At 36.7% G+C, this 26,944-nt stretch overlaps 1 protein-coding gene across 1 annotated transcript in view; it reads left to right on the forward strand.

The window, feature by feature from the left end:
• LOC138746975 (uncharacterized) overlaps positions 1–22,360 on the forward strand; it is a 199,015-nt gene extending 176,655 nt beyond the window's left edge. Inside the window, exons 160-175 of the mRNA XM_069905734.1 lie at positions 1,124–1,294; positions 2,291–2,431; positions 4,110–4,162; positions 4,547–4,664; positions 6,390–6,475; positions 7,072–7,186; positions 8,558–8,745; positions 9,132–9,222; positions 10,131–10,251; positions 11,075–11,256; positions 15,566–15,712; positions 17,200–17,333; positions 18,879–19,012; positions 20,601–20,695; positions 21,051–21,237; positions 21,327–22,360. Coding sequence (XP_069761835.1) covers positions 1,124–1,294; positions 2,291–2,431; positions 4,110–4,162; positions 4,547–4,664; positions 6,390–6,475; positions 7,072–7,186; positions 8,558–8,745; positions 9,132–9,222; positions 10,131–10,251; positions 11,075–11,256; positions 15,566–15,712; positions 17,200–17,333; positions 18,879–19,012; positions 20,601–20,695; positions 21,051–21,237; positions 21,327–21,427 — 2,064 coding nt within the window. The 3' untranslated portion in view covers positions 21,428–22,360. The remainder of the gene's footprint in view (positions 1–1,123; positions 1,295–2,290; positions 2,432–4,109; positions 4,163–4,546; positions 4,665–6,389; positions 6,476–7,071; positions 7,187–8,557; positions 8,746–9,131; positions 9,223–10,130; positions 10,252–11,074; positions 11,257–15,565; positions 15,713–17,199; positions 17,334–18,878; positions 19,013–20,600; positions 20,696–21,050; positions 21,238–21,326) is intronic.
• Positions 22,361–26,944: the final 4,584 nt, after the last annotated feature.

The following is a 26,944-nucleotide window of genomic DNA, read 5'->3' on the forward strand; positions in this document are numbered from 1 at the left end:
TGACTGGTTACATCATGGTCTGGTATGGGAAAACCAATATCCCTAAGCATAAAGTTCTCCAAAAGGTAGTGGACATAGCCCAGGACATCACAGGCAAAACCCTCCCCACTATTGAGTTCATCTACAGGGAACGCTGCCATTGGAGAGCAGCAGCAATCATCAAAGACCCTCACCACCCAGCACACGCTCAGTTCTTGCTGTTGCCTTCAAGAAAGAGGTAAAGGTGCACCACCAGGTTTAAGGACAGCTACTACCTCTCACCATCAGACTCTTCAACAACAAACTCAGTCATAGACTCATTTAAGAACTGTTGTGCACTCTATTGATTTTCTTTTTGTTCTCTCTATTGCACAGTCAGTTTGTTTACATCTGTTATCTGTTTAGTTGTTGACATGGTTACGCTGTGGGCAGTTTTATTTTGCATTATCAATTAGTGGTAATTCTGCTGCATCTGCTGGAAAAGGAAATCTCAGGGTGGTATGTGATGTCATGTATGTACTCTGTCAATAAATCTGAAATCTTATTTGAAGGAAAATAAAATCTAATGGGGCTTGACAGGCAAAATGCATGGGTGATATTTTCCCAGGGTTCACAGATTCAAATTAAGAGCTGACTAGTCAGAATCAAAGCAAAAGCTATTTCTTCACACAAAATGTAGTAAGAATTTATAATGCTCCACCTATGAGGACTGTGGAAGTCTGTAGCTGTGCAGATTTGGGGCCAGAATAGGAATCTTACACTGAGGTAAAGGATTAGCTAATGATCTGATTGAGTGGCAGGGCAAGCACGAGCCATCCAGTAGTCCACTCAATGTTTCTTACACCTCAGAGCATGGTTTCATTTTGAGGCATGGTAAACTAACTCCCTTTGCCAAGTCTCAAGGATACATCAACTTCATCTCCATCTTAAAATATTGACAACCATTGAACCTCATTGAAATAAGATTGGTGCTGATAATTGAGGAAAGAACTCTTTCAAATTGCAGAATACTTTTAATGACACGAGAAACAACCTTATTCAAGTTTCTAATTAGGAAATGGACCACTGGCCTCAAGGTCTAAAAGCCATAATAATAGAATTTATAAATTTTGCATCTAACCATGTTTTCAATTTTCTTTTTTAGTTTAACAATGCCAGCAACCTATTGAAAATGGGAACCTTAGTATCTGGTCTTCCAAGTGACACAGTGAAGAGCATTGGTAGCAATATGATCAACAGTGTGATTAGTAATGAAGCCTTTGCAGAAAATATATTACTTGCTTCAGAACCTTCCAAACAACTTGTTGTTGAAAAGGTTTGTAATATATAAAGTTGGTTAGCATGGGCAATAAGAATTTTACATTGTATGACATCATACAGCTTTTGAATGTCAGTCCAGAGGCACTTATATTTATATATTCAAAAACATTTCTTAAGTCTATTACAACTACATTTGAAGTTGAATTGAAGAGATCGAAGTTGGTCAATAAATACTGGCCTTGCTAGTAATGTCCATATCATGTGAGTAAATGAAAGAAAATAATTTGGAGGGTTATCACCTGATTGGGACATTTAACTTGGGAATTTTGGTTTTAACTGTTTTATTAACTGTCTCAGTTATTAATTTCAAAAATAAATTATGTTTGAGATGGCCCAAATTTAGCAAATATGGTCACTAGTAAAGACAAATCTGATGTATTCACAAGAAAACTTTACTACATTTGCAAATTTGGCACACAATGGATAAATGAAAAATCTAACTGAGGAAGAGGGCCAAAGGATAAAATTACCAAATACTGATGTAGATTAGTATCGCCTTAAAGATCTAAGTGGCACTATGGATTATTTCTGCAGGGTTAAACTTGAAAAATTAATAATTTATTGTTAAACTTTATCAAATTTTAATTTGACCATACTGTTGCAAGGTTGGTGCCTTAAGATTCCAGAAAATTCACAAGTTTAATTATTTTGGGCAAGAGGGGTTGCTTGGATAGTAGTCCATTTGGGCTACAGAAAAATATCAAATATCCGTTTGAAAATAGTGAAATAAAAATAGAAACACTGGTGCAAAACAGCATATTATACATCACCTGCAAAGAGAGAGAGAACAATTAATGTTTTGGTTAATGATGGTTCATCTGAACTTCATAATTGACATGAAATATTAACTGCTTCGTCTCCACAGATGCAGAAAGTATTTCTATTTTCTGTTTTTATTTCAGCTTTCTGTTATTTGCAGATTTTTGCACTTGAAAAATCATGTTATGTTTCGTACTTCCTAAAAGTTTTAATCTATTTGATTCTTCTTTAGGTTATTCAATCTTCAAATGATCCCAAAATATTTATACAGAGAATTCCAGCTAACCTTGCTTCAAAAATCCCTTTGCCTCAATTGATTTCTGAAGAGATAAATCTTCATCTTGTGAATGAAAAGCAATGGAACCCCTCTCAAGTAAGTTGGTGAATTGTTTGACCACAAAAATTAGTAGAGAAGGACCTGCTTGGTGAGTTAACTTAAGGTTGCTGTAGATGATCAATGCATGTTAGATGTCACGGATATTCTGATGTTTAACCGTGTCACAAATAAGGCTGGTGAGAAAAATTGAAGCCCTTGGATTAAAAAAAGACTAAGGGAACATGAATAAGAAATTTGCTTCAGGACAGAAGGCAAATTGTGGTATATTGCCACTTTTATGACGTGGAAGGAAAACAATGGAGCTTAAACCACTGCTGCTTAATCATGTGTGCAAGGTAAACAATGAAGAGGATCGTCATGGACTTCGAGTGCATACACTTATGGAACAGAAGATGACATTTAATGCAGAAAAATGTGGGGATATATTTTGACAAGAAAAATAGTTGGAAGGTGGACTAAATGGTACAGTTCTATAGGGTGTGCAGGAACAGAGGGACCTACTAAAATATGCACACCTTTTGAAGGTAGTTGGGGCGGTTGTGAACAAAATCCACAGTAATGCTAGATTTCATTAATACAAGTAGAGTTTAAAAGAAAGGAAATTGGTTTGAATCTTTTTAAAAACTCTGTTTAGGCTACTATTAGGTAACACTATTTCATTCCGTCTATCGGTAATATGAGAGTTCCCGAGCCAGGTTGGAGAAAAAGACTTGCTACAATGGTTGTAGAGGATCAGGAACTGCAGTAATGCAGATAGAGCCTGAGGTTGTTGATCTTGTAACAGAGGGGGCTGATGGATTTGATAGTCATGAACAAAATTTTGACAGCTTCAGATAAAACAGGCAGAAACAGTCCTTGTAAGCACAGTGGCAAAGGATCTAGAGGGCATATGTTTGTAAAAATACTTATCAATAAAGTAAATACTTATCATAAAGTATCTTGAGTGTTGCTAGTGTTAAAGACAAAGTATCATTTTCTTCACATTTCATTCATTTTTATTAATATTGTAATCTAATATTTTTAAAGATCAGCGATTGCTAACCAATGGATCTATCAAGAAAATTGAAACTCCAATTAAAATTACTTGGCTTATCTTCATATAGCTTCCTTGCATCGTGGCCCTGTTAACACAGACAATTGATCCTTTTATATGACACCTCTCAAAAAGTTTCTTGTCTGCTGCAACAGGTCATTGCTGGTTATGGCTATACTCCACTGTTTAACGCAGTGTCCGGACAATTAGTTGGAGTGCAATGGCCACGGATACTTTACCAGGATGCTTTGAATCATTTTCTAGTATTTGATCAGATACCTCACATTTGTTAAATGTTCTTGTGCATCTATCAAATTTTGTAATCTAAACTTTTTTTTATTTAAAAACTTTTAAAATGGCAGCGAATTAAAAAACTCAGGTCAGACTGAGAGCAACCAGGCCCCTATGATTCAAACAATGAACTTCAAAATAGCCCAAAATAGGATTTCTGCCTAAAAGAAACCAGTGACTACTAAAAAGTTTTTAAAAAATAAATATTCCTCTTGTGTGTGCCAATAAAATTATAAATTTTTGTGTGAACACCAAATGGCAGTGCTTTCCAATTGAGTAATTTATTGGACCTTAACTGGCCATCGACGTCAGCAAATATATGAATAGTGACTACTGCAGAGTGAAAATTCCTGAAAACAGTCTGCATTCAAGATTGTATTTATTTTTTAGGCTGCTGTCTTTTTTGGGACTGTGATAAGAAATTCTACCTTAAACTTCAATGAGTAAGTATTATGTTTACCTTTTAATTCAAGTAAATATTCTCAAGGAATATGGTTAAGAGGCCTCAGCTAAAACAGCGAGAGAGAAATTTGAAAGCAAGTGAATAATATTGCCAAATAAAGCCTGTTTGGTCTACTGCTGAAATTCAGTCAGTAGCACTCACTTAAAAGTTGTACTTTACACCTGGAGATGGATATATTTGTTCAGTTTAAATAGTTTTGAATCATTAGTACAACTTGATGAATAATGAAAATAGCAGTGGATGGAATCAGCAACTTTATTAATAACAAATACATGAATTGTTTAATTCAAAAAACACTCAAAAATGTGTGCATGCATTCTGAATACTTGAAAAGTTAGATTAACCATTTTAATCTGTGTTACAGTGCATCGCCCTTTGTTCTGCAAGGTTTTAGTTGTGCAGCAGGAAACAATATGAGCCAGGACCAATTCGAAAAGTATGTTGAAGCCATCAAGGATAATGTTTCACTGAGCAGCGATCAGGTAAACTAATTCACAAGTTAAACTATTTGTTCACCCGTATAACTTGATTTATGAGTTATGATTCATGGCGCTATCAGTCCAGGTTTGTGATGAACTTTGGTTTGGGCTCTTTAGAAATACAGTGGCAAACCTACATGAGCAATGAAAAGACATGTAAAAATATTTTGTTCATCAAACTGATACATTGAACACTTCATCCTCTGCAGATTAAAGCCTTTTTTCTGAATTTTTCAAATAGGGTAGGGCAATCATCCCAATTCCAAAGCTCAATTTGTGAACTTCTTGTTTTATTTCGAGTACCACAAGTCTATCCTTTAGGTTGTAAGACTAAATCTATTTCAGGTAGAGTTTCAGAATAGCCTTATATAATTAGAGCAGTAGGTCTCTACTTTTATTCACTAATTCTCTTGCAATAGTGGCCCTGTACTTTTGTCTAACTGCTTGATATACTTTCATGTTAATTTTCAGTGGTTCATATACAACAAGTTCCCTCTGAACACTAACCACTTTATATTTTTCTGCCAAATTGAATGACTTCACATTTATCTGCTATGTCTTTGCCCTCTCAAGTTAATCCGTCCATTGTCCCCACCCCCGCCTCCAAGGTCTCTCTGCATTCTTCTCAGAGTACGTGTTATATTATACCAGAGTCTCTCATCATAATCAGTAACAAAGATTGTAAACAAACATAGCACCAAACTTTTCAATCCCCCAGTAGTCACAACCTTCCGATCCAACTGTGAGCCATTTATTGTTACTTTCTGTTTCATGCCCAAGTCTGTTATCCCCAATATCATGTTTTATTTAAAATCCCTTCAATGGACCCGAAAGTCTAATTTCTCCATATCAACTACCTTGCCCCTGCAGGTTATAGCCTTAAAAATGCAAAGGTTGTCTTTCGTCAAGCCATGTTGACTTCCAAGTCCTATTACTATTTTCAGAATTTCCTGCTTCCTTAATAATAGCATTTTACCAACAGCAAGTCCAGACCTTTTTTTAAAAAAAAGTATGATTATATTTGCTACCTTCCAATCTGTCAGAGTAATTCTGTGATTCTGAAACGAATTGATTTTTTGAAAGTTATGACCAGTGCACCACTTACTATTCATTAGAGCTTTTTTAAATGTAAGTAATAAATTCCAATTTCTGTTGAATATATTTGAAAACTAATTTTCTTAAGTGACCATTTTTGTTTTAATTCTGATATTCAATTCCCAAAGTATTAACAGAGATGTTTTCCAAATACTATAATTTATATCTATTATAGTAAAATATCTCTATCTATATTCGTAAAATAGACCCTTTACTGATTGACGACATTTGAGTGTGACGGTCACATGTCCTTCAAAAGGTGGGGGATAAATTGAAAGAATTGAGATGGTATGAAAGTTAATGTTGTAATAATTACAATCAATTTGTACAAGATTTGGAGAAGGAAGACTAAAATATGTTAACATTACAAAGGATTCTGATTTCATGAGGAAATAAAAGAGTATTTGTTCTCAAGCCCATTTGTGCGTGAAACTTAAAGTGAACATTTTTTGAATGAATATTCATCAACTGGAAATTAAATTTTTAATTCAGTGAAGCAAATAGTTAAGATTTTCCAGGATAAATTCCAACCACGTTTAAACTTTAACTGAAAAATGATTGATATCATGCAGTTTTAAAAAAGCCTCAGCTTGTAAATTATGAAATTTAACAAATAAAAATTTGTTTCCTCAGCTGATCTGCATTTTTAGAAAATTGAATGCCAGTGGAACACCAAGAAAAATTTCTGACCTTCCTGCAGATGTCTTGATATTCTACACGTAAGATTTCCAGCACTGTGTAAATATGATGATTAACCTGCTCTTTTCAATACAATGCATATCTATGTATTGTTCTTACAAGGATTAGTTATTTATTGTCTTACCTCAAAACACAACTGTTGCAATCGCTCTCTTGGTCAGCAGCCCTTCTTCAGAGCACAGTACAATATATATTCCTAAAATAAGATGCTGGTCTCATTCAAAAATGCATTTTACTCACATGTCCTGTGGCTGCAAACTGCATTTGCTGTAAATGCCCAAATGCATCCTATATCGAATTCTCATTCTCTGGTTCAATTGCTGTATCCCCAGCCTAGCTTTCTTTAATCTTTGTTGGTCCTCTAATCACCCAATAACCCTTGTTAAAAGTGGTATATAAAAATATTGTTACATGAGCTGAAATCAAAATACTTCAAACCAGAAATTAAAAAACAGTCAGGTTAATATCATCATCATTCAAATACTGTAATTGTTCAAAGATTTAAATTGTCAAAGTCATTGCCTCAACTTGGTCAGTTTTGTCCTTAAGCATAAAAATAAAAGTATATCATCGTTCAAATAATATTTGGTTTATTCTAGTCTGTTTAACATTTTAGCCCTGAAGCATTCCCATCAGAAAACTGTACAAGCTTCTTCGGTGTTGTAGGGAATGTCAGAGAACAAGAATCGCAAGTGAGAAAGAATCTGCTAAAAAATGCTAAACTATGCTTGGTGAGTGCACATTCTTACAGTTTAGTAAGTTGAATTTAATAAAATAAAGACAGTGGTTCTAATTTTCTGACTTCATACCCATTCTTGACAATTTCATAATGTAACTTTAAAGAGGTTATTACTTTTATCAGTTTGCACCTTTTTTACTGTATAGATTATAGGTGTGAACTATTTTTCAGTTACTAATCATAAAGTATAACACTTGATTGTTGAGAATAGTTTTTAAGTGTATAGTTCTGACCAATATTAATGATGCATGAAGCTTTCTACTTTATAGTTTCATCTTCCACTTGCAATGTCAATACTACTTATTTATGATGTTGATGATACCATTATTATGTGTTTATTTGGAAAAAGGCATAAAGTATATTTTGTTAAGATGCAATAAGGTACAGGTCATGTCATGCTTCCCTGCCTGTAGTGAGATATGAGCGCACATTTACTGTCTTCCTCTAGGAAATCCTCCTAATTAATAATTACAACCCCTTGATCAAAAGTGATGTTTTCAATCAGGAGACATAGGTTTATTTCAGAAATTAATGTTACAGGAATTGACAATGTTCTTTTACCAGAACAAAACATGTACTTTGAAATTTAAATGTTGTATGTCTTGGTTAATTATTGCAAAAAAGTACACCATATATTAAAATGGCTTGTAGAAACTCAATCATTTGCATGTATTATAGTGATAAAGATGCCCCACATAGTTCTGCATGTCCAAAAAGATTGCAAATGTTCTTTTCTATTTGGCCATATATAGCTGTGATGTGGAAAAACAAGTTAACATTTTCACTGCAGAGCCTTAAAGCATTTTCAAATTGACCGCATTATTGAATGTTTGGCATCAGCATCGGCAGAGAAGTTTTCACTTTTAAAATTTAGATGGTAACAGGCCTTTTCCACCCACGAGTCCTGCCACCCAATTTACTTACACCCCTGGTACATTTTGAAGGGTGAGAGGAAATTGGAGTCCCGGAAAAAAACCTTCGCAGAAACAGGGATCATGTACAAACTCCTTGCAGACAACATGGGACTCAAACCCCAGTCCAGTCTTGATCACTGGCATTGTCAAGGTGTTGCACTAACTGCTAGTAACTAGGATTTCAAAGGATCCAAAATGAAATAACACCAGGTGAATAGTATTGGTGGATGTAAAGAGACGCTTTATTTTTAAAAAAAATCTTGTCAAGGAAGGAATAAGCTAACTGGGATGGATGAAGAGAACTGGGAAGAAGTTGAGTAGGGGCAGGTGGTCCAATGATCAGTTTCTTTAATGTGGAGGGCACAGCTCAAAGACTTATTGACAAGGAAACAAGTTGAATGGAGATTAAAAGAAAATTCTTGCATATTATTTTAAATTTGTCCTTTCAGAATATTTCTGATGAAGGTCTATCAAGAAATGATGTGAAGATACTAAAGAATTTAGTCTGCGAATATGATGGAGACATCACAAAAGCTGATGTTTCTATATTAGAGCCTTTGAAAAATTGTGCTGAATATACAGCAGCTCAGCAAAATGGAATTAATACCCTGCTTAACAATGGAACACACATCTATGGGTGAGTTTGAAAATTACCACTTCTTTCAAAAGGAATTTTATTGTCAGAGGCTGTCAATTAACTTCCAGCCTCTGGTTTAATATTACGAAAAGACCTACCAATGATTCAAAGTTTTTATGTTAAACAGGAATTGTCTGATCATGTTTTCTTTGTTTTATACAACTGAACAGATGTTTAAAGACTATCGTTACAGAAGCTGTAGGATAAGTTTGAAGATTTTCATAATATGCACTAAATTGATTGTACCTGATAGCCAAATTTCATACAGTCCAGTTTTTAAACTTTCAAATAGTTGAACTACTGGTACATGAACATTAAATTTAAAAATATACTGGTGGAGTAGGATTCATCATAACTGTACAATAATTATTTTGATTTCTCATCAGTAATCCCTCCACATGGAATACATCCACATTAGAAAATTTGGGGACACTTGTGTTTGCTGTGAACAGAAGTACATGGAATAAAGTCAACAGGGTACAAAATTATTATAAAGCCTTAAATGTTTGTTATATTAAAATCTCTCACAAATGTGCTAAGCCCTTGCATGTTAATGTCTGGCTTCTGGTGTTACACTTAGTTGATTTGTAAAGTGGGAATTTCTTTTCTTGTCTGTCCTTTACTACAAGACCCACAAGTCAATCGTTTCATGGCTTTTTAATTAAAAGTGTTTTGCAAATTGGATTTAACGGTTGAGGTAAAATATATTACTTGATCAATGTCTCCGAACTTTCAGTAGCCACTGGCCACTTGAGTCTTTCTGATTTCATTGTCACATTTTCGAGTTGCATCACCTTGTTGTACACATCATGACACATGAGACAATCCCTTCCCTGAAATTAAATGTTAAGAATATTCATGAATGCAAGCCAATGGTTTTTCAGAATCCTCTATTTTTTAGCCTTTTCTTTCTTTAATGTTTTCAGTGTTTTTTCAAAAAAGTGCAAATGACTATTTGTAGTTTAGTTCTAGCACAAGCTAAGAAAACACAGGATTTTAAACAGTAATAGAAGGTCATGCTTGTTCCTTGGGCAGAACACAGCACATATCCATGATGGTGTGGACAGAAAATCATGGAGGTTTGACACTACTCGTGCTCAAACCTTACTTTCAGGCTTCAACATGGTTTCCACTGCACTTCAAGATTACTTGCACTTTTAAAGCAAGAAAAACTAGAGAATTAAATGGCCTAAAAGGAAATTGATCCCATTTGGTTTGTTAATTTTGAAATACCTATTTAATGTGGAAAAGTATAAAATTGCAACTCATACATATGAACATGATTAATCTGCTTTGAGCTCTGAGAAGTACAAGCTTTAACTTGCATTTACAATCTTATTTTAAAAACTTTTGATGATTTGTAAGTGATATTTTTCTGCCTGCAGGCTGTTGTTTTAGATGGTCTGAGACCATACGTGAGGAGCCAATCAGTGTTTCAAATTGAAAGGAAGCGAGATTTGCTTCAGAAAGTGGCTGTCATGGCTAGACGATCGAAACGAACAACAGGTACGTGGTTTTTCTTTTGCAAGTCTGCAAATTTGGTTGGCTATATTCCTGGAAGTTTGATTGTTTAACATTCTAGTCATGTGAAACTTGCACCTCCTTCACTTATTCCATAGATTCTGATTCTATGCGGTAATTTAAAGAGTGCTTTAAACAGGAAGATATTCTATAAATTGCATCTTTTTAGGAGGAAATTTGAGGTATTCTCCAATAAAAGTTCCTTAAACAGATGCTCTCAGCCAATGAAACTGTCGTCATCTCATTACAATCTCACTTCACATATGAAAGAATGATATTTGAGATCAATATTGGAAAGATTTTATGGCTGCGTGGTCAAAGAGAAACCCTAACCCTATGGGATTTATTATTTATGTCAAAATATCCAAAAATGTTTTTTTTAACTCAGACCTACAACATGGTAATAGGCTTTTTCGGCCCACGAGCCCGTCTTCCAATTTCACCCAATTGACCTACAACCCCCGTTACATTTTGAATGATGGAAGGAAACCAGAGCACCCAGAGGAAGGTCATGCAATCAGAGGGAAAATGTACAAAATCCTTGCAGCCAGTGCAGGATTTAAACCCCAGTCACTGGCACTTGAACAGCTACGCTAACCGTGCTGGCCATAGTGGGGCAGTACCTGTGGAGAAAATTGCTTAATAGAAAATCAACATTGGTGACATGAGGGAAGTTGAGTGGTTAGCACCTGAGGGAGCAGAAGGCGAGTCTCGTGGTCAAGATTCAGAAGGGATATAAGAGAGAAACTCAAGAATGTTGAAATAAATTTGTTTCTCAAAATGAATATCCATATAACTGTATTTGCAGGATGTACAGTCGGTGAAATTACAGCATCTATGACATTTGATGCAGTGCTACCTGCACAATATGAAGTATCAGAGTTAGAGAGTTGTCTGAATAATAATATACTGAAGGATTACCTGTTTCAGCTGGGAGGGCATGCCTTCTCGAAAGAACAACTTCAAGTTTTAAAGCAAAAATTGAATCAGGTGAGATGCATGGTTTAAAAATATGCTTTGCAAGTTTGAAAACGATATATACCCTTAATGGTATACGTTCACCCTCAATACCGTTTTATTGTTCCTGAAAGAGGAAAACGTTAAAATAGATTCGCCGCCAATCATGAACTTCACATAACTGTTTTATCCTCTTTCTTGCTTATTTTATGGTGCACTGTAAAATCATTCATTCTGAGCCATTTGCCATTTTGAATAATATTATCAACAACACAATTCAAATTATAAAGAGGTTATTTTTGGAGAAACTATTTGGACAGTACACCCTCAGCAACCAAAGCAATATAATAAAGGGAACTTGGCTGGTCAGGTTACATAGGAGCAGATGATTTAGCAATGCATTCTAATTACCCCCAAATCCTCCATTTGTTTTGAAGCTATTTTAATCCTGGCCTTTTCATAGATTTTAATTAGATTGGTGCATCAGTAACTTGAAAATTTCACTTGAGAGGGGAGAAAAAGTGAATTGTCAGTCTCCCTGTCTCTCAGCTTTTAAATTCTAACTGGGACAACATAAACTGAATTTATGGAGTATATCCATAGTTCAGCATTCCTGGGTATAGAAGTACTTGCAATAAACACAGTCTAAGAAATCATTGGGTGCAAATTTGATGTTGTTTATACTTCCTAATGGTGTTTCTTCCAGAAAGGAGTACTAAATCACAAATAATTACTTCTTAAAACATATTTGCAATTTCAATGTCATGTAATCCAGTTATGATGTGACCTATAAAGCTGCTGGTTGCCATCCTAGATCTTTCTCGACCTGCTGCCTGGCTCTTGACAAATGGTGGGGTTTTGTGACTAAACCAACAACTTCTCCTGGACTAGCCAGTCTGAGGAGAGAAAGCGTAAACAACCAGTAGGATTAAAAGTAAGAATTGTCAGAAGGTACAGTAAAATCCCAGGTGTCTGGCACCTATGGGGATTGGTAGATGCCGGGTAAGAGAAATTTCCAGTTGCTTGAGGCTCACTCTTACAAAGCCTTACTAATACACCAGCATTAAGAATAAACAGTTTAAAAGACAAAATACAGTGTCTAATGCAAAGAATGGGGGAGGGAGGAAATCAGTATCATCAATTCCCCATCCCATGTCTGTACATAGTCTCATGCACTGCTAGACTAACAACAACTCATCTTCCAACTGGGTACCCTCCAACCAGATGGCATTAATAGCGATTTCTCTGGCTTTTGTTAAAACCCACCCCCCCCCCCACCTCTTCCCTCATTGCCTTCCCCCAGCTCTGTCTCTCCCTTCTCTCTGTCTCCTTTTCGCATAGACAAGATAAATTCTTACCTCTCCCCTTTTCATATCCAATTAACAGCTTTTGTTGGTTTGGATCCCTCCTCCAAGCAGCATTGCCTGAATTCTGAGATTTCCTGCTTCTGGCTCATTTTGCTTATACCTTAAAGAAGGGAATAGGCCCAAACATCAGCAATAGATCTTTTTTATGGATGCTGAAAAGACCAGCTGAGTTTCTCCAGCATTTTGGTGTATTTTTACTACAATCACAGCATCTACAGACTATCGTGTTTCACTCAATTATCTAAAGTTCACTTTAATTAGGTCATTCCCATCTTACAAATTTAAATTTGAACCACAGTTGCTGGCATTGTGACAGCGTTGCACTAACCGCTACATTAACCGTGCCGCCATCATAATTAAGCCGCCCTCCCCCAAGTTGACAGATAAAGCCTGACTAATATACCTAATAATTTAATAATTTACTAATAAAGGCAAATATCCTTACTAAGCAGAGATAAGGAGGCACTTTGAGACTCACCCCAACACTGAGGGGCATCAACCAACTCTTCTTCCTGGTGACTCCATTGCTAATTCACACAACTTTATTCAAATAGCTGCTATGAGCAAAGCACGATCAAGGCACTCTGCTAGCTGAACATTGGCTTCCATCTTCACCAAAGGTTTACATCTTACTTCAGGCAACATATACTTGTACATTTTAAACTTATATTTATATTTTTATTTATTTTCAATTATGTATTTATTTATTTTCCCCCTTTTTTTGCTGGATGCTTGAAGTTGCCAGTTGCTTGAATGGGGGTTTTACTGTATATGTATTTTCTACACGCCAAAACCCTTTTGAAGGAGGCAAAGAGTGAAGATGCTGGGATTTGGATTTTTTTAAAATCTGCTAAGGGTAACCAGTGGCTCAAGCAGATACCCTGGGCAGTGGGGAAGGAATTATCAATGATGAAGGGTATGAACCCAAAACAAGAATGAATCATTAGCCTTTTAAAGCAAAGAAATGAGCACCACAAGATGTCTTCTGGATGGCAAAGCAACTGGCCAAATGGCAGAAGATGTTGTATAGGATGAAACTTAAAATTTTTCCCTTAAAATTGGGCCGTCCTATCCAAAGAGTCTAAAGTTCTTACCAATTACGACGAAGTCACAACATCACCACCATCTTCATGCTTGCTCCGATGCAATCTCGCACATATTTCCAAAGTCTCAGCGCACCTCCGCGGTGTCCATCTACCTGGTCTAACTGCCGTCGGCTCTGTACAGGCTTAAAACAGCCTGTTGCAGGAGCTAACAGTAATTTATTTTAAAATATCTAAATAAAATTTAAACTTTTAATGATCATTTGTTTTTAAAATATTGTGATTTGCTTTTAACAGCATCCAATGGTCATTGGGAAGTCCCAGATTTTTTTCTGGGTGGAGGGAGTTTGTCTAATTCAAAGAATATCATTCAAAACCAACATTTTAGGTTGAAATTCCCAGGTCATCTTATATGGTATTTCAGACCAATCCAAACTAAGTACATCAAAATACAAAGATTTTGAGATGTTTGTACTAAGTGTCAGAATAGAAGAAGGGAGAGAAGAACTGTTGATTTGTATTTACAGGTCGCGTAATCTTTATCCGAAATGCATTGGACCAGAAGTGTTTTGGATTTTTTTTCAGATTTTGGAACACCATTTAAAAAGTGCACTCATTCACTCAGACTTAAAGATACATGCATTCACATTACAATACAAATATTTACATATGCACAAATTAATTGAAGTAGACATATATTTAAAAATCTACACTCAATAATGCACAACTGACATCCATTCTCTGATCTGGATTTCTGAACTCTATTGCGTATTACCTTGAGGGGCCACGGATTAAAAAAATTTTGGATTTCAGATTAGGTGTACTCGACCTGTACATTTAATCTGTAATGGAAATCAGCTTTAATTCCTGACAATCGTTCATTTTAATAGCTCTTTGAACAAGAATGATGACCTGGGCAAATAGCCACAACTGGAAGTAAATACATTTAATAGAGAGAGTTCCTGCCCATTTTCCAGACAACTGCATCCTTGTCAAATGCTGTCTGGCCAGCATTGCAATTTTGGCATCCTGGTTTTATTTCTGATTTCTAGTGCATGAACTTCAATTGCATTTAATAACAGGGTGACCTCAGTGTTGCACCATTCACAAATATATTGAATCACCCGAAGATTGAATTTATGAAATAAAATTCACCCTTACAGAACCTGAATGAAAATAGTAAATAAATTAACATTTTTAAATTAGTGTTTCTTAATGCATGCACAGGTGACGTGGCTTTGTGTTACGGATAATTGCTGTACAGTGTACTATGAACATAAGCCTGAGTCAAGGCTTTGATATTGCAGCACAGATCTGAAAGGAAATCGATGAGAAATATTCTTTTAAGAAGAATGCAGTGGACATGAGAGAAAATGACCTCATTTTTATGTTGGTCTATAGTGACGTGAAGTTATAGACCACCCATTTTATGGTCAGAGGAATTCAGCCAGATTGGCTTTAATACATGCCAGTCAGTCTAAGGCTGGTGAGAACAAAAATCATGTCAAATTCTATCACAATATCAGCTGTTTATGTTGCTCTTCTCCCAATATCCTTTTCACTTCATGAAAGGTAGGAGAAGAAACACAAGTAAAACTCTTCATCTGGTTGCTATTATCAACAAAAACCGGTCTTCCTCTCCTTGTAGTTCCCCTATTCAAAGTATCCCCAGTGTCTCAAAGACACGTAATAGTTTTGTTGTTTGCAATGTAGCTAATCTTGAACATTGGAAGGATGACCCATTTACTTTGCTTTACAAGAGCAGCTTGAAATGGTGGTATACTTGACAATTTTTATAACAATTATTTAAAATTACTAGCTAAAATATTTTTTTCTTATAAAACTCCATTGTTGCCCATTTCATTCTTTTCCCCAAAAAGAATGTACAAATGAAGAAAACAAATTGTATAATTCTGGATCTTTCTTAAATAGATTTACCCAAATGGAATTCCAGAAGAGAAGATTCAATTACTGGGATTTATTACTTCAGTGTACAACTCTACTGATATTAACACTTGGAACGTGACCAAACTGGAGACCCTTTCAGCTGCACTGCAAAAAAGCCCAAGTGATGATGTGGTACTGTACCCATTGTGGAAACTAATATTTTTTTTTAAATAAGCAAAATGTGAAGTATATCTTAGTTCAAAGAAGCAATTTGATTTTGGATACAAAGGAATGGGAATCTATTATTTGCCTTGAAAATCCCTTGATGGAATTCAAACTAGTTTGCTGATTAACTAAACACTGCATTATTGTTTCAACATTCATTTTTTCGCTTAGATACTTTGGAGGAAAATAATGCATCAAGAGGGTGAAGTATGCTGTATGGGAGGTGTACCAAATTTCAGTAGAGCCAAATGTGCATGTTCCAGTACATTTCTAATTTCTACTCATATTGCCTGGGCCTTATTCAAAATATAATCCAAAATAGAAACTTTGAGTAGAATTAGCGTTGGTGCTCTCAATGCCCTTCTTAATCAATGTAGGAAATTCAGCTCAAAATTGCCAGTCATCTGGTAGCATAGAAACCGGTCCAAATGCTCTCTACAAAAATCCAATTTAGCTGCACTATGACCCAACTCTTGATCCCTTAACAATTCAAGTCTAGATAGTAAATGTTATGAGAATCTCTACCACCCCTTTCTTGACTTCACCCACTTTGTATGAGAAAATAATTCCACCTCTGACCTCTCATCTTGAATCCGTTCCTCTTGTCTTGGGCAACCCCACCATCAGAAAAAAATGACTATGTACTCCTAAAGGCCATAAACCTCTCCAAAAGAACAAAATCCAGCCTATCCCATCTCTGCTCATATCTGGAATTCTCCAATGCAGGCATTATTTTAACAAATCTCCTCAGCATCTTCTCCAGCACAATCACTTGCTTTCTATGGTGTGGCACACCATACACCAGATGTGTCCAAACCAATATTTTATTAAGTGTAATGTGATGTTCTTGTATTCAGTGCCATAACCAATGAAGGCAATCTTTCCAAATGCCTCCATCATGTCATCAACCTTCACAAATCTATGGACTTGTACTCCATGGTCTTTCTGTTCATCAACCCTTCCTTATGTATGAGCTGCTTTTGTTTACCTTCTCAAAATTGTTCACCTTACATTTGTCAGGATTACTTTCCATTTGCTCTGTCCAATTTTCCAGCTGATGTAGCATAAGGATACCTTCCTCGCTATCTACAACACTAAATTCATCTGCTCCCTTACTCATCATACAACCAACATTCACATCCAAATTGTTAATGAATATTACAAACGTCAAAAGTACCAAACCTTGGTTAGTTTGACAGATTAGTAATTTGAATGAGAGGCTACGACGTTTTCTAAGATAAGTTGACATTTTCTTCTAATACAGTAAAAGATATTGATTTAAGAATCATAAATGAAGAAATCTAATTTCTGCAACTAATCACTGTAACAACATCAAAAATCAAATTGTTGACCTTTGCTATCTTATTATTAAATTCAAAATTATGAAATGATGTTGGAGTTTGTTACAAGTTTAAAACTCTAACCATAAATATTCTCCTTATCAATCTGTTCAGAGCAAAGCCATTCTTTCAAGATATTTAAATGCTTCAGAAATAATAGATACATCTGTCCTGAACATTATTGGCGGTAGAGTGTTGTGTCTTCTTGACGAAAGCAAACTAGAGTCCATCAGACCAACTTATATCAGGTAAGTGTCCTTCTTAGGTTGGTGCTTTGACATATTTCCTAACCAAATTCCTGTACTTTGTGTTAGATTGTCCAAATTTCCCATGTATCTTAGATTTGCATATCCAAGTGTCTGATGAATAAAACTAATAGAAATGTCTATTTTCGTTGGTTAGTCCTAACCTTGAACTCGAAATTTACAATTACATCCCAATTTGTAAAGTTGCTCAACAGCAACAAATAACATTAATTAACTTTGATTTATTTTATTTACCCCAATTTAACATTCTGGCCTCAAAAAGGATTGATCTAATTAAAACACAATGGTATGCGCAGAATACATTTATACACATAAATATAACTGAATCATTTAATGTAATCATAACACTCGATAATGAAGATTTTGTTTCAAGAAAACTTAAAACCTTCCTATCATGTACCTATTTTTAGATATAACCTATTTTGTGATTTCCATTTGTATTCTAAGTCTACCAGTATATATATATTGCCCACAAAGCAAACCATTTTGGACAGTCCTGGGCATGCACTCAGTGAAGGTGCTATGCTAATGCTCTCTTTGGCTTGGGCATGCTTAGTCAGGATAGATGCAGACGGTTATAAAAGCAGCTCACAGATCCAGATGTTGTGCATTGCATTGATATAGATTGAATGCGTGTTGACACTCGTGTCCTTCAAGCAATAGCATAGTGAGTGTAATTTATTGTCTTCCGGAAGATTCAATACAGCAGAAATGTCTCATCAGTGTCACTATAGCTGCGATACATTCTATTTGTGGCGAGTATATGCTTAGTGCTAAATTCAATAAAAGTTCATTCAATATTTCTCGACTTCCTATGTATACAGCAAATCTGAAATGATCTTTGTGTTCATTTTGAGGTTGTCTATCATAATCCAATTATTTTCAGGAATCAAACCTTTCGAAAAAAATTGTCCAGTGTAATTAGTTAACAATCTGTAGCTTATTCTAGATTGATAACATGTACAGTAAGACCCCTGGTATCCAGGACCTATGGGGATTGTTAGATGCCAGATGTGCATTTTCTGGTTGCTTGAGATTGTGTGGATCAGCGAACTGACAGAAAGGTGCACCAATTTTAAACTTACTTATTTTTTACCTATTTATTTTCCTCAATTTTGTTTGCTAGTTGCTTGAATTTCAGATACCACGGGTTTTACTGTACATAGAAAAATTATGGCTGCAAGCACTTGTGAAGAAACATTTCAGCTTAAAATAAAGACAAATTTTCTGTGATTATGGGAATAAATGATGTGAAGATACATAGGTTGGGTGGAGAGTACTGCTGATGAACAGTTATAATCTTGGTCTTATTATTTTGGCCACCCCTTTTCTATTAAATTTGTAAACCATGGGTCTAATCTTAAAGGTATACTGAATCCTAAGACTCCATCCAGTTCTGCCAAATGCCAGACCTGTTCAGTTTAGTTAAATGCTTAGTATCTTTGTTTCTGTTCATATTAAACATTCAACAATGAAGAATGCTTTTAGATATGTCAATTTTACCATCTTGCCATTATTTTCCAACAGCAATGCAGACCCACTGAATATTTCCTCGTGCTCTCAATCAAAGAAAAACTTAATTTACAACAAAGTAAATGGTGTAATTGAGTTACAAAATGTTGATTCAAGCACCTACTATAACCAGATTAATGCATACGTTGGTAAGTGTAACTGACACTGGTAAATTAAAATAAAGAAATTGTTCTGAATTCCCCAAACTGATTACTGGTATTTGGAAATGCACTGCCCACAATTAACAAAATAATAGGATTTATTAATGGATAGGACGTTGAGGAGCTCAGCTTTCATAGTTTAAGTTGGGCTTTTGTGTGATTTTGAAGCCTAGACTGTAGGTTCTCAATGTCATATTGAATGCTGCTTCATTTTGAGTACTCACAGCCATTTCCCAAGAGGGATGCAGCAGTTTTTCCAGGAAATCTTCAAAGATATCCTAGAATCATTTTAAACAAATATGTCTGCAGATGCTTGGCTCATGTGCAATACACAGACATATGCTGGAGGAACTCGGAAGGTCACACAGCATCCATCGGAAGTAAAGGGTTACAAACATTTCGGGCCTGGGCCTAATTTGACAAAAGGACCACGCTCAAAACATTGGGGTTTGTTTTTCCCTCGAATGGATGCTGCGTGACCTGTAATCTTTTCTTCTCTATAACTTGATAATTTTCTGTGACAGAGCTCAGAATGGAATAATTGGGAGTTTGGTGTCAGGCATGCAAATCTCATGCTCTCAATGAAGATATCAGGTATAATCATTCCTCAATACTAGGGATGATGATTGGATTTGCTCTCATCTTACCAGAGGATTTTGAGAGACTTTCTTGTTATATTTCTCTTATTAAACAAGAAAGTCTGCAGATGCTGGGGTCCTGCATGATCTGCTGAGTTTTTGTTTATATTTTTCCATTGCCTTGGTCTGCTGTAGGTGACCTAGGTCCCAAAACCACAGGACAGTCTGGAATTGAATGAAGCACCAACTAGTCATTGGCATGTTCCAGCCCACTGATACAACATGACAATCAAAATTATTTTTTTAAATTATGCATGTGATATATATATATATATATTCCACCTTTCCCCCCCCCTCCAACCCCTAGCAAAAGAAGAAAAAAGAAAAACTGGAGGATGCCAAGAGAAATAAAACACTTGTACTATAAAATCTATTGGGCGTTACCAAGATGTGAGGTCTTCAGAAAGCCAATAAACATGCAAACATAAATTTTGTAAATATAGGCACCAAATTTTCCAAAAAACATATTTCTCTCGTAGATTATAAGAAATTTTCTCTAATGGTATACATCTGCAATGTTCTGCGTGACATCTTTCCATACCCAAGTCTATTTCTGACTTCCATGATAATGCAATACATTTCCTAGAAACTGCTAAAGCAATTAATATAAATTCAGTTTGATAGATATTTAATTTTAATTTTGCCTTATAGTCTTAATATTATTCAATAAAATATTATTCCTGTGGGAATGTGACTCCTATGAGTCATTCCAAAAAACTTACCTACCCCTAACAAAAATTGTCTAACCAAACTCTGCTATATTAGATTATTGTTTTAGGTGGATATCTGAGATTGGAACTTTTTTTGCATTCAACTTGGCAATGTCCTAAAGTTAGATGTTTAAAATTATTGAGCCCTTGATATTCTTTACATTTGGACAATGTCATTGCAGAAGAGCTGCAGAACTTTTTAAGAGAATTCTTTTCATTTCCTTCCAGGTGGTGCAAAATCTGTTGACTTGCAGAATCTGTCTTCGCGGAATATCAGCATGGATTCCTCTGTATTCCTGGAGCTGAATCCCAACGAATTAGAAGTATGGAAAAATTCAACATTTCTATTCAACCTTAAAAGTCACAGCAAGTTCAAAACATTTGTTTTGCCCAACTGGTCAAAACTGAGCAAAATTATTTCAAACGACATTTTATTTGGACTATTTTACTTTTAACTGTAGATTCTGTTTTAAAATAGAAAAATCACACTAATATTTAGTTAAGCTGCTGACCCCCTAGAAAGTGTTCCAATTCAACTTTTGGGTACAAATCTATTTTTTCTTCCATTTACTTTAATTTCTAAATCTTCCACACATTTTAGTTATTTTAATTGAGTTACAATAAAACAAGCAGCATCCAAACGTTCTTTTGAAATTGAGCATTTTTTTTAAATTTCAGAAACTCAGTGCAAAAGAATTGAAAGAATTACTTGGAATAAACCTTCAAACTGTTAAAGATAATGAAAATACCACACTAGTTCAAAATTGGATTTCAAAACATACAAGAAATGATGTTTTGAGCCTGGGAATCGGTCTCAAAGGAGGAAAGCCTAACCCCAAGCCTTCTGGTATAATTAATATCACAGGTTAGTGCAATTAGATATGTTGATAACTATTTAAAATGATAAAATCATGAGTAATTCAAGTATTAAAATTACTTTCTTTCCTTTTCCAGGAATAGAATCATCATCGCCCATAAACAAGAACTGTCTACAGTGTATAATTCATTCTTTCTCTATCAGTGTGATAATCATTGTATTACAAATGTGGTGGTGATTTTTTAAAAAAGAGACTTAATTTTGCACGATCTGTAAAAGAATGTATAACAATCAGATGATGTAAACAGTTCAAATATAACAAGCACTAAATTTATTAGAAGTTTATTGTATATCATGTTTAACATTCACAGAGCACTTTATGTTGTGCACTGAGCTGTGTATTTTGGAAGTAAATGGGGGATCTTATTGACAGGAGTAAAGTGCCAGGTCACCAAAGTTATGCCAAAGCATATAAATTTAAAATGTTACAAACCAAAAAAAACCTTATTTATCTCTATCAGCTGACCCTCTAATAGGGTTACATCATCATTCAAGTATTAGTTGTATGAAGAAAAGCTCAATTTTGGGTGAAATATTATTTTCTGCTTTTTGTTGTTTAAATTTTGACAAGTTTTTGTTATTAGAAATTGAAATACATTAATTAGTCAATCATGGGTTTAAATAGAGTTTAACATGGATCATATCATTAATTAGGACTGAATCTATCTTTTTTTGTATACAAAGGGATTGTTTAATTTTGTCTTATTTATTTTCTATCCAAACTATACTGGAATATATTTTGAGAAAGGGATAAACTGTTAAAATACCATATTTATAGAATTTGATGTCTTAAAGAAACGTTAAATAAAAATAATGAATACTTTTGATTTACATGATATATTTAATATCTATATGTATGTGATGTGACCTTTATTATTAGATGACTTGGTATGTAGGATTTGTATATTAAACTCGATAAAACTATTTTAGAAAGAAATTGAAAAACAAATATATTTTTTGATAAATAAGTAAACTATAATCAGCTAGGAATGGGGTGTAATTACTGCTTTTCTGAAACAGAATGGAAAACAACATGTTTAAAATTAATTAAGGTCACCAAATAAAATGTGCTTGCTTTGAAATTAAAAACTTGAATTCCATATTTCCATAACTTGTCTTCTGCTTTCTTCAAAATCAGAGCACTAACATTTTGTTATCAACCAACTTACAACTCACAAATCTGTCACCATAAGATTGATAGTAAATATAAAGCGTTCCTCCAGTGTCCTCTACTGTGCCATGAGATAGAACAGTAGGGAAGAGCACAGAAAAAAGCCTTTCAGCCCACAATGTCGTTGCGGACAAATTATAATCTCTATCCCTGAATCACTGTACACTCGTGCTTGTCTAAAAGCCTCTTGAATGTCACTGTCACATCTGCTTCCACATAGAATCCACTCACTTCCCCTTGGTTGCACTTGCTTCACATCTTGAAACTTTCAACTATGAGGCCTAGTATTTGACTTTCAACCCTGGGGACAAAGACCAACTATTGTTAGGTAAAAACATCATGAGCTAGGAATATAGAGGGAGTCACCCAGTGCTGGGCCGTAACAAGATGCAGTTGTGACCTTGTACTCTCAAGATAAGAGTGGGGATGACAAATTGATGTGCAGGAGGCTAGCAGAGAGGGACAGCAACAGTTTATTCATTGGACAATGTCGTGGTATGATAATTTACTAAGTACGTATCCTAAGGTATATAAAAAACACCACTTGCTGATAACGGCAGAATGCGCCTTCTCCAACTAACACTGTTAGTTGCAAGTGTTACAATCTGGCAATAAAGAACAAAGAACCTTGATTTCGACTCAGTCTGGTGTTTGACTCACTCATTCATGAACAAAGCAGACCTAACACTATCCATGCCACTCATTTTTTTTTGTATATAGTTTTATCATATCTCCTCTCAGCCTCCAACTCTCCAAAGAACCCACGTTTCTCTAACCTCTCTATATCATCCATACCCTATAATCCCATAGAACCTCTTCTGCACCTCCTCCAAAACCTCACCATCCTTCCTGTGATGATTAGAACTGCATACAATTCTCCAATTCTGGCCTAACCAAAGTTTGGTTTATAACTAAATTTCCCCACCAGTGGAGGCAAACATGACGTACACCTTCTTCAGCAACTCAGCCATGCATGTTGGTACTTTCATGGAATTATGGACCTGCATCTAAGATCCCTCTCCACATCAATACCAAGGATTCTGGCATTTCTCCTTTGATTTAACCTCCCTAAAGCAACATCTTATACTTGTCCAGATTAAACCATCTGTCATTTCTTCACCAATATCTCAGACTAAATCTACAGCCTTTGACAGTCTTCTTTGCTTTCCACAACTCCATCAATTCTTGTGCGATCTACAAAATTGCTGATGAGCCCATCTCTCACACACACTATGATGACTGCATGATTCCAAAGGTCACAGACCTCCAGTCAGAGAAAGAGCACCATCCTTGGTCTACTATGGTCAAGTTAATTTGGAATCCCATCTAGCAAGTTACTGTGGATCCAAATGTTTTCATTTGATTGATCAGCTTTGACGAGGGGCTTTGTTATATGCCTTAGTGAACGTGTCCTCAATCAAAAATTCAAAAACAAGACCTGCCCCAGAAAGCCAATGCTGCTGATCCATAATAAGCCTCTGTTTTTCCAAAGCCTATTCCTAAGAATCATCCAATTGCTTCCCTACTATTGATATAACATTTACCTACCTTTAATTTGATGGATGAAACCTTTCTTGAACAAAGGAACATTGGTTGCACTCCAGTGTGAGCTCACCAGTGGCAGAAAGAATAGAATCCTGAACAGCCCTCAGCAATCTCTTGCTTCTCTCAAGAACTTGTGATAAATCCCATCAAGCCTTGGGACAATAGCCACCTTAATATTCCTCAATAGACCCCATTTCCTCCTTGATGCCTTGTACTCTTTAAAGAACTCATTTAGTACCTCACCCACTTTCTCTAGCTCCAACCTTACATTCCATCCTTTAAATTTAAATTTAGACATAAGGCACGATAACGGCCTGTGCCATCCAATGAACCTACAACTTCCAGTAGGTTTTGAAGGGTGGGAGAAAACTGGAGCCCCTGGGAAAAACCCATGCAGACATGGGGAGAACATACAAACTCCTTACAGACAGAGCGGGATTCGAACACTGGTCCCAATTGCTGGCGCTGTAACAGTGTTGCACTAACCATGCTGACATCAAGTTGGTCCTCCTTCCCTCCAGCTACTTTGTTTTTCTTGCATGTATAAAAATTTTAGAATTTTCTTTAATCGTACTTGCTCTTATTGTCCGACCTGCTTCCTTGTTTGAGGACTTTCCTGCTTCCTTTATTTTTAAGGTCCCGTCTGATTTCAAATGCTTCCCATTTCTTCAAAACTAAATTCACACAATTGCTCATCATCCAAGGCTCCTTGCTATCCTATTTCTTCCTCAATGAAACATTCCAGTCAAAATTTTAAACAGCTGGTTATTAAATAGTCCCATGTCAGATTTACCCAAAAGGAGCCACTTGCAAACGAATCTCTTCACCTCTTCCATCTCCTTGTCCTCAAGTACAGACATCCACAACGTCTTTCAAGAGGAGGTGTCTTAAGAAAGCAGCCCCTATCAAGAGGAGGTGTCTTAAGAAAGCAGCCCCTATCAAGGGGAGTGTCTTAAGAAAGCAGCCCCTATCAAGGGGAGTGTCTTTAAGAAAGCAGCCCCTATCAAGAGGCGGTGTGTTAAGAAAGCAGCCCCTATCAAGGGGAGTGTCTTAAGAAAGCAACCCCTATCAAGAGGAGGTGTCTTAAGAAAGCAGCCCCTATCAAGGGGAGTGTCTTAAGAAAGCAGCCCCTATCAAGGGGAGTGTCTTAAGAAAGCAGCCCCTATCAAGAGGTGGTGTCTTAAGAAAGCAGCCCCTATCGAGAGGCGGTGTCTTAAGAAAGCAGCCCTTATCAAGAGGCGGTGTCTTAAGAAAGCAGCCCAAATCAAGGGGAGTGTCTTAAGAAAGCAGCCACCTATCAAGAGGCGGTGTCTTAAGAAAGCAGCCCCTATCAAGAGGCGGTGTCTTATGAAAGCAGCACCTACCAAGAGGCGGTGTCTTATGAAAGCAGCCCCTATCAAGAGGCGGTGTCTTATGAAAGCAGCCCCTATCAAGAGGAGGTGTCTTAAGAAAGCAGCCCCTATCAAGGGGAGTGTCTTAAGAAAGCAGCCCCTATCAAGGGGAGTGTCTTAAGAAAGCAGCCCCTATCAAGAGGCGGTGTGTTAAGAAAGCAGCCCCTATCAAGGGGAGTGTCTTAAGAAAGCAACCCCTATCAAGGGGAGTGTCTTAAGAAAGCAACCCCTATCAAGGGGAGTGTCTTAAGAAAGCAACCCCTATCAAGAGGAGGTGTCTTAAGAAAGCAGCCCCTATCAAGGGGAGTGTCTTAAGAAAGCAGCCCCTATCAAGGGGAGTGTCTTAAGAAAGCAGCCCCTATCAAGGGGAGTGTCTTAAGAAAGCAGCCCCTATCAAGGGGAGTGTCTTAAGAAAGCAGCCCCTATCAAGAGGAGGTGTCTTAAGAAAGCAGCCCCTATCAAGAGGTGGTGTCTTAAGAAAGCAGCCACCTATCAAGAGGCGGTGTCTTAAGAAAGCAGCCCCTATCAAGAGGCAGTGTCTTAAGAAAGCAGCCCCTTTCAAGAGGTGGTGTCTTAAGAAAGCAGCGCCTATCAAGAGGAGGTGTCTTAAGAAAGCAGCCCCTATCAAGAGGAGTGTCTTAAGAAAGCAGCCCCTATCAAGGGGAGTGTCTTAAGAAAGCAGCCCCTATCAAGAGGCGGTGTCTTAAGAAAGCAGCCCCTATCAAGAGGCGGTGTCATAAGAAAGCAGCCCCTATCAAGAGGTGGTGTCTTAAGAAAGCAGCCCCTATCAAGGGGAGTGTCTTAAGAAAGCAGCCCCTATCAAGGGGAGTGTCTTATGAAAGCAGCCCCTATCAAGAGGCGGTGTCTTAAGAAATCAGCCCCTATCAAGAGGCGGTGTCTTAAGAAAGCAGCCCCTATCAAGAGGCGGTGTCATAAGAAAGCAGCCCCTATCAAGAGGCGGTGTCTTAAGAAAGCAGCCCCTATCAAGAGGCGGTCTTAAGAAAGCAGCCCCTATCAAGGGGAGTGACTTAAGAAAGCAGCCCCTATCAAGAGGCGGTGTCTTAAGAAAGCAGCCCCTATCAAGAGGAGGTGTCTTAAGAAAGCAGCCCCTATCAAGAGGCGGTCTTAAGAAAGCAGCCCCTATCAAGAGGCAGTGTCTTAAGAAAGCAGCTCCTATCAAGAGGGTGTCTTAAGAAAGCAGCCCCTATCCTCGAGGACCCCCACCGCCTCTTCACTCTGCTACCATCATGAAAAGGACTGAGGAGCCTGAAGGCGAGCACTCAGCAGCACAAGGACAGCTTCTTCCCCATCAGATTGGTGAATGGACACTCCCTGAGATCCTCACTTTGTTGCTCTATTTATTTATATTAGAAATGTTATTTATACGACGCTGCCGCAAGACAATTAATTTCGCGATACCTTCATGTCAAGGAATTCTGCTTCCGAGAACCCCAGCCCCGTTTGGTGGAAAGCAGAGCATCGCGAAGAAGGGACCCCCTTTGCCCCGCACCACGGGAGGGGGCAGGCGGCGCCGACTCCGCCCCGATCGGTTTGCCCCGCAGCCGTCCGTCGCCGTTGGCCGCCCGCT

Source organism: Narcine bancroftii, chromosome 12 (assembly GCF_036971445.1).
Source record: "Narcine bancroftii isolate sNarBan1 chromosome 12, sNarBan1.hap1, whole genome shotgun sequence".
NCBI classification, from domain to species: Eukaryota; Metazoa; Chordata; class Chondrichthyes; order Torpediniformes; family Narcinidae; genus Narcine; species Narcine bancroftii.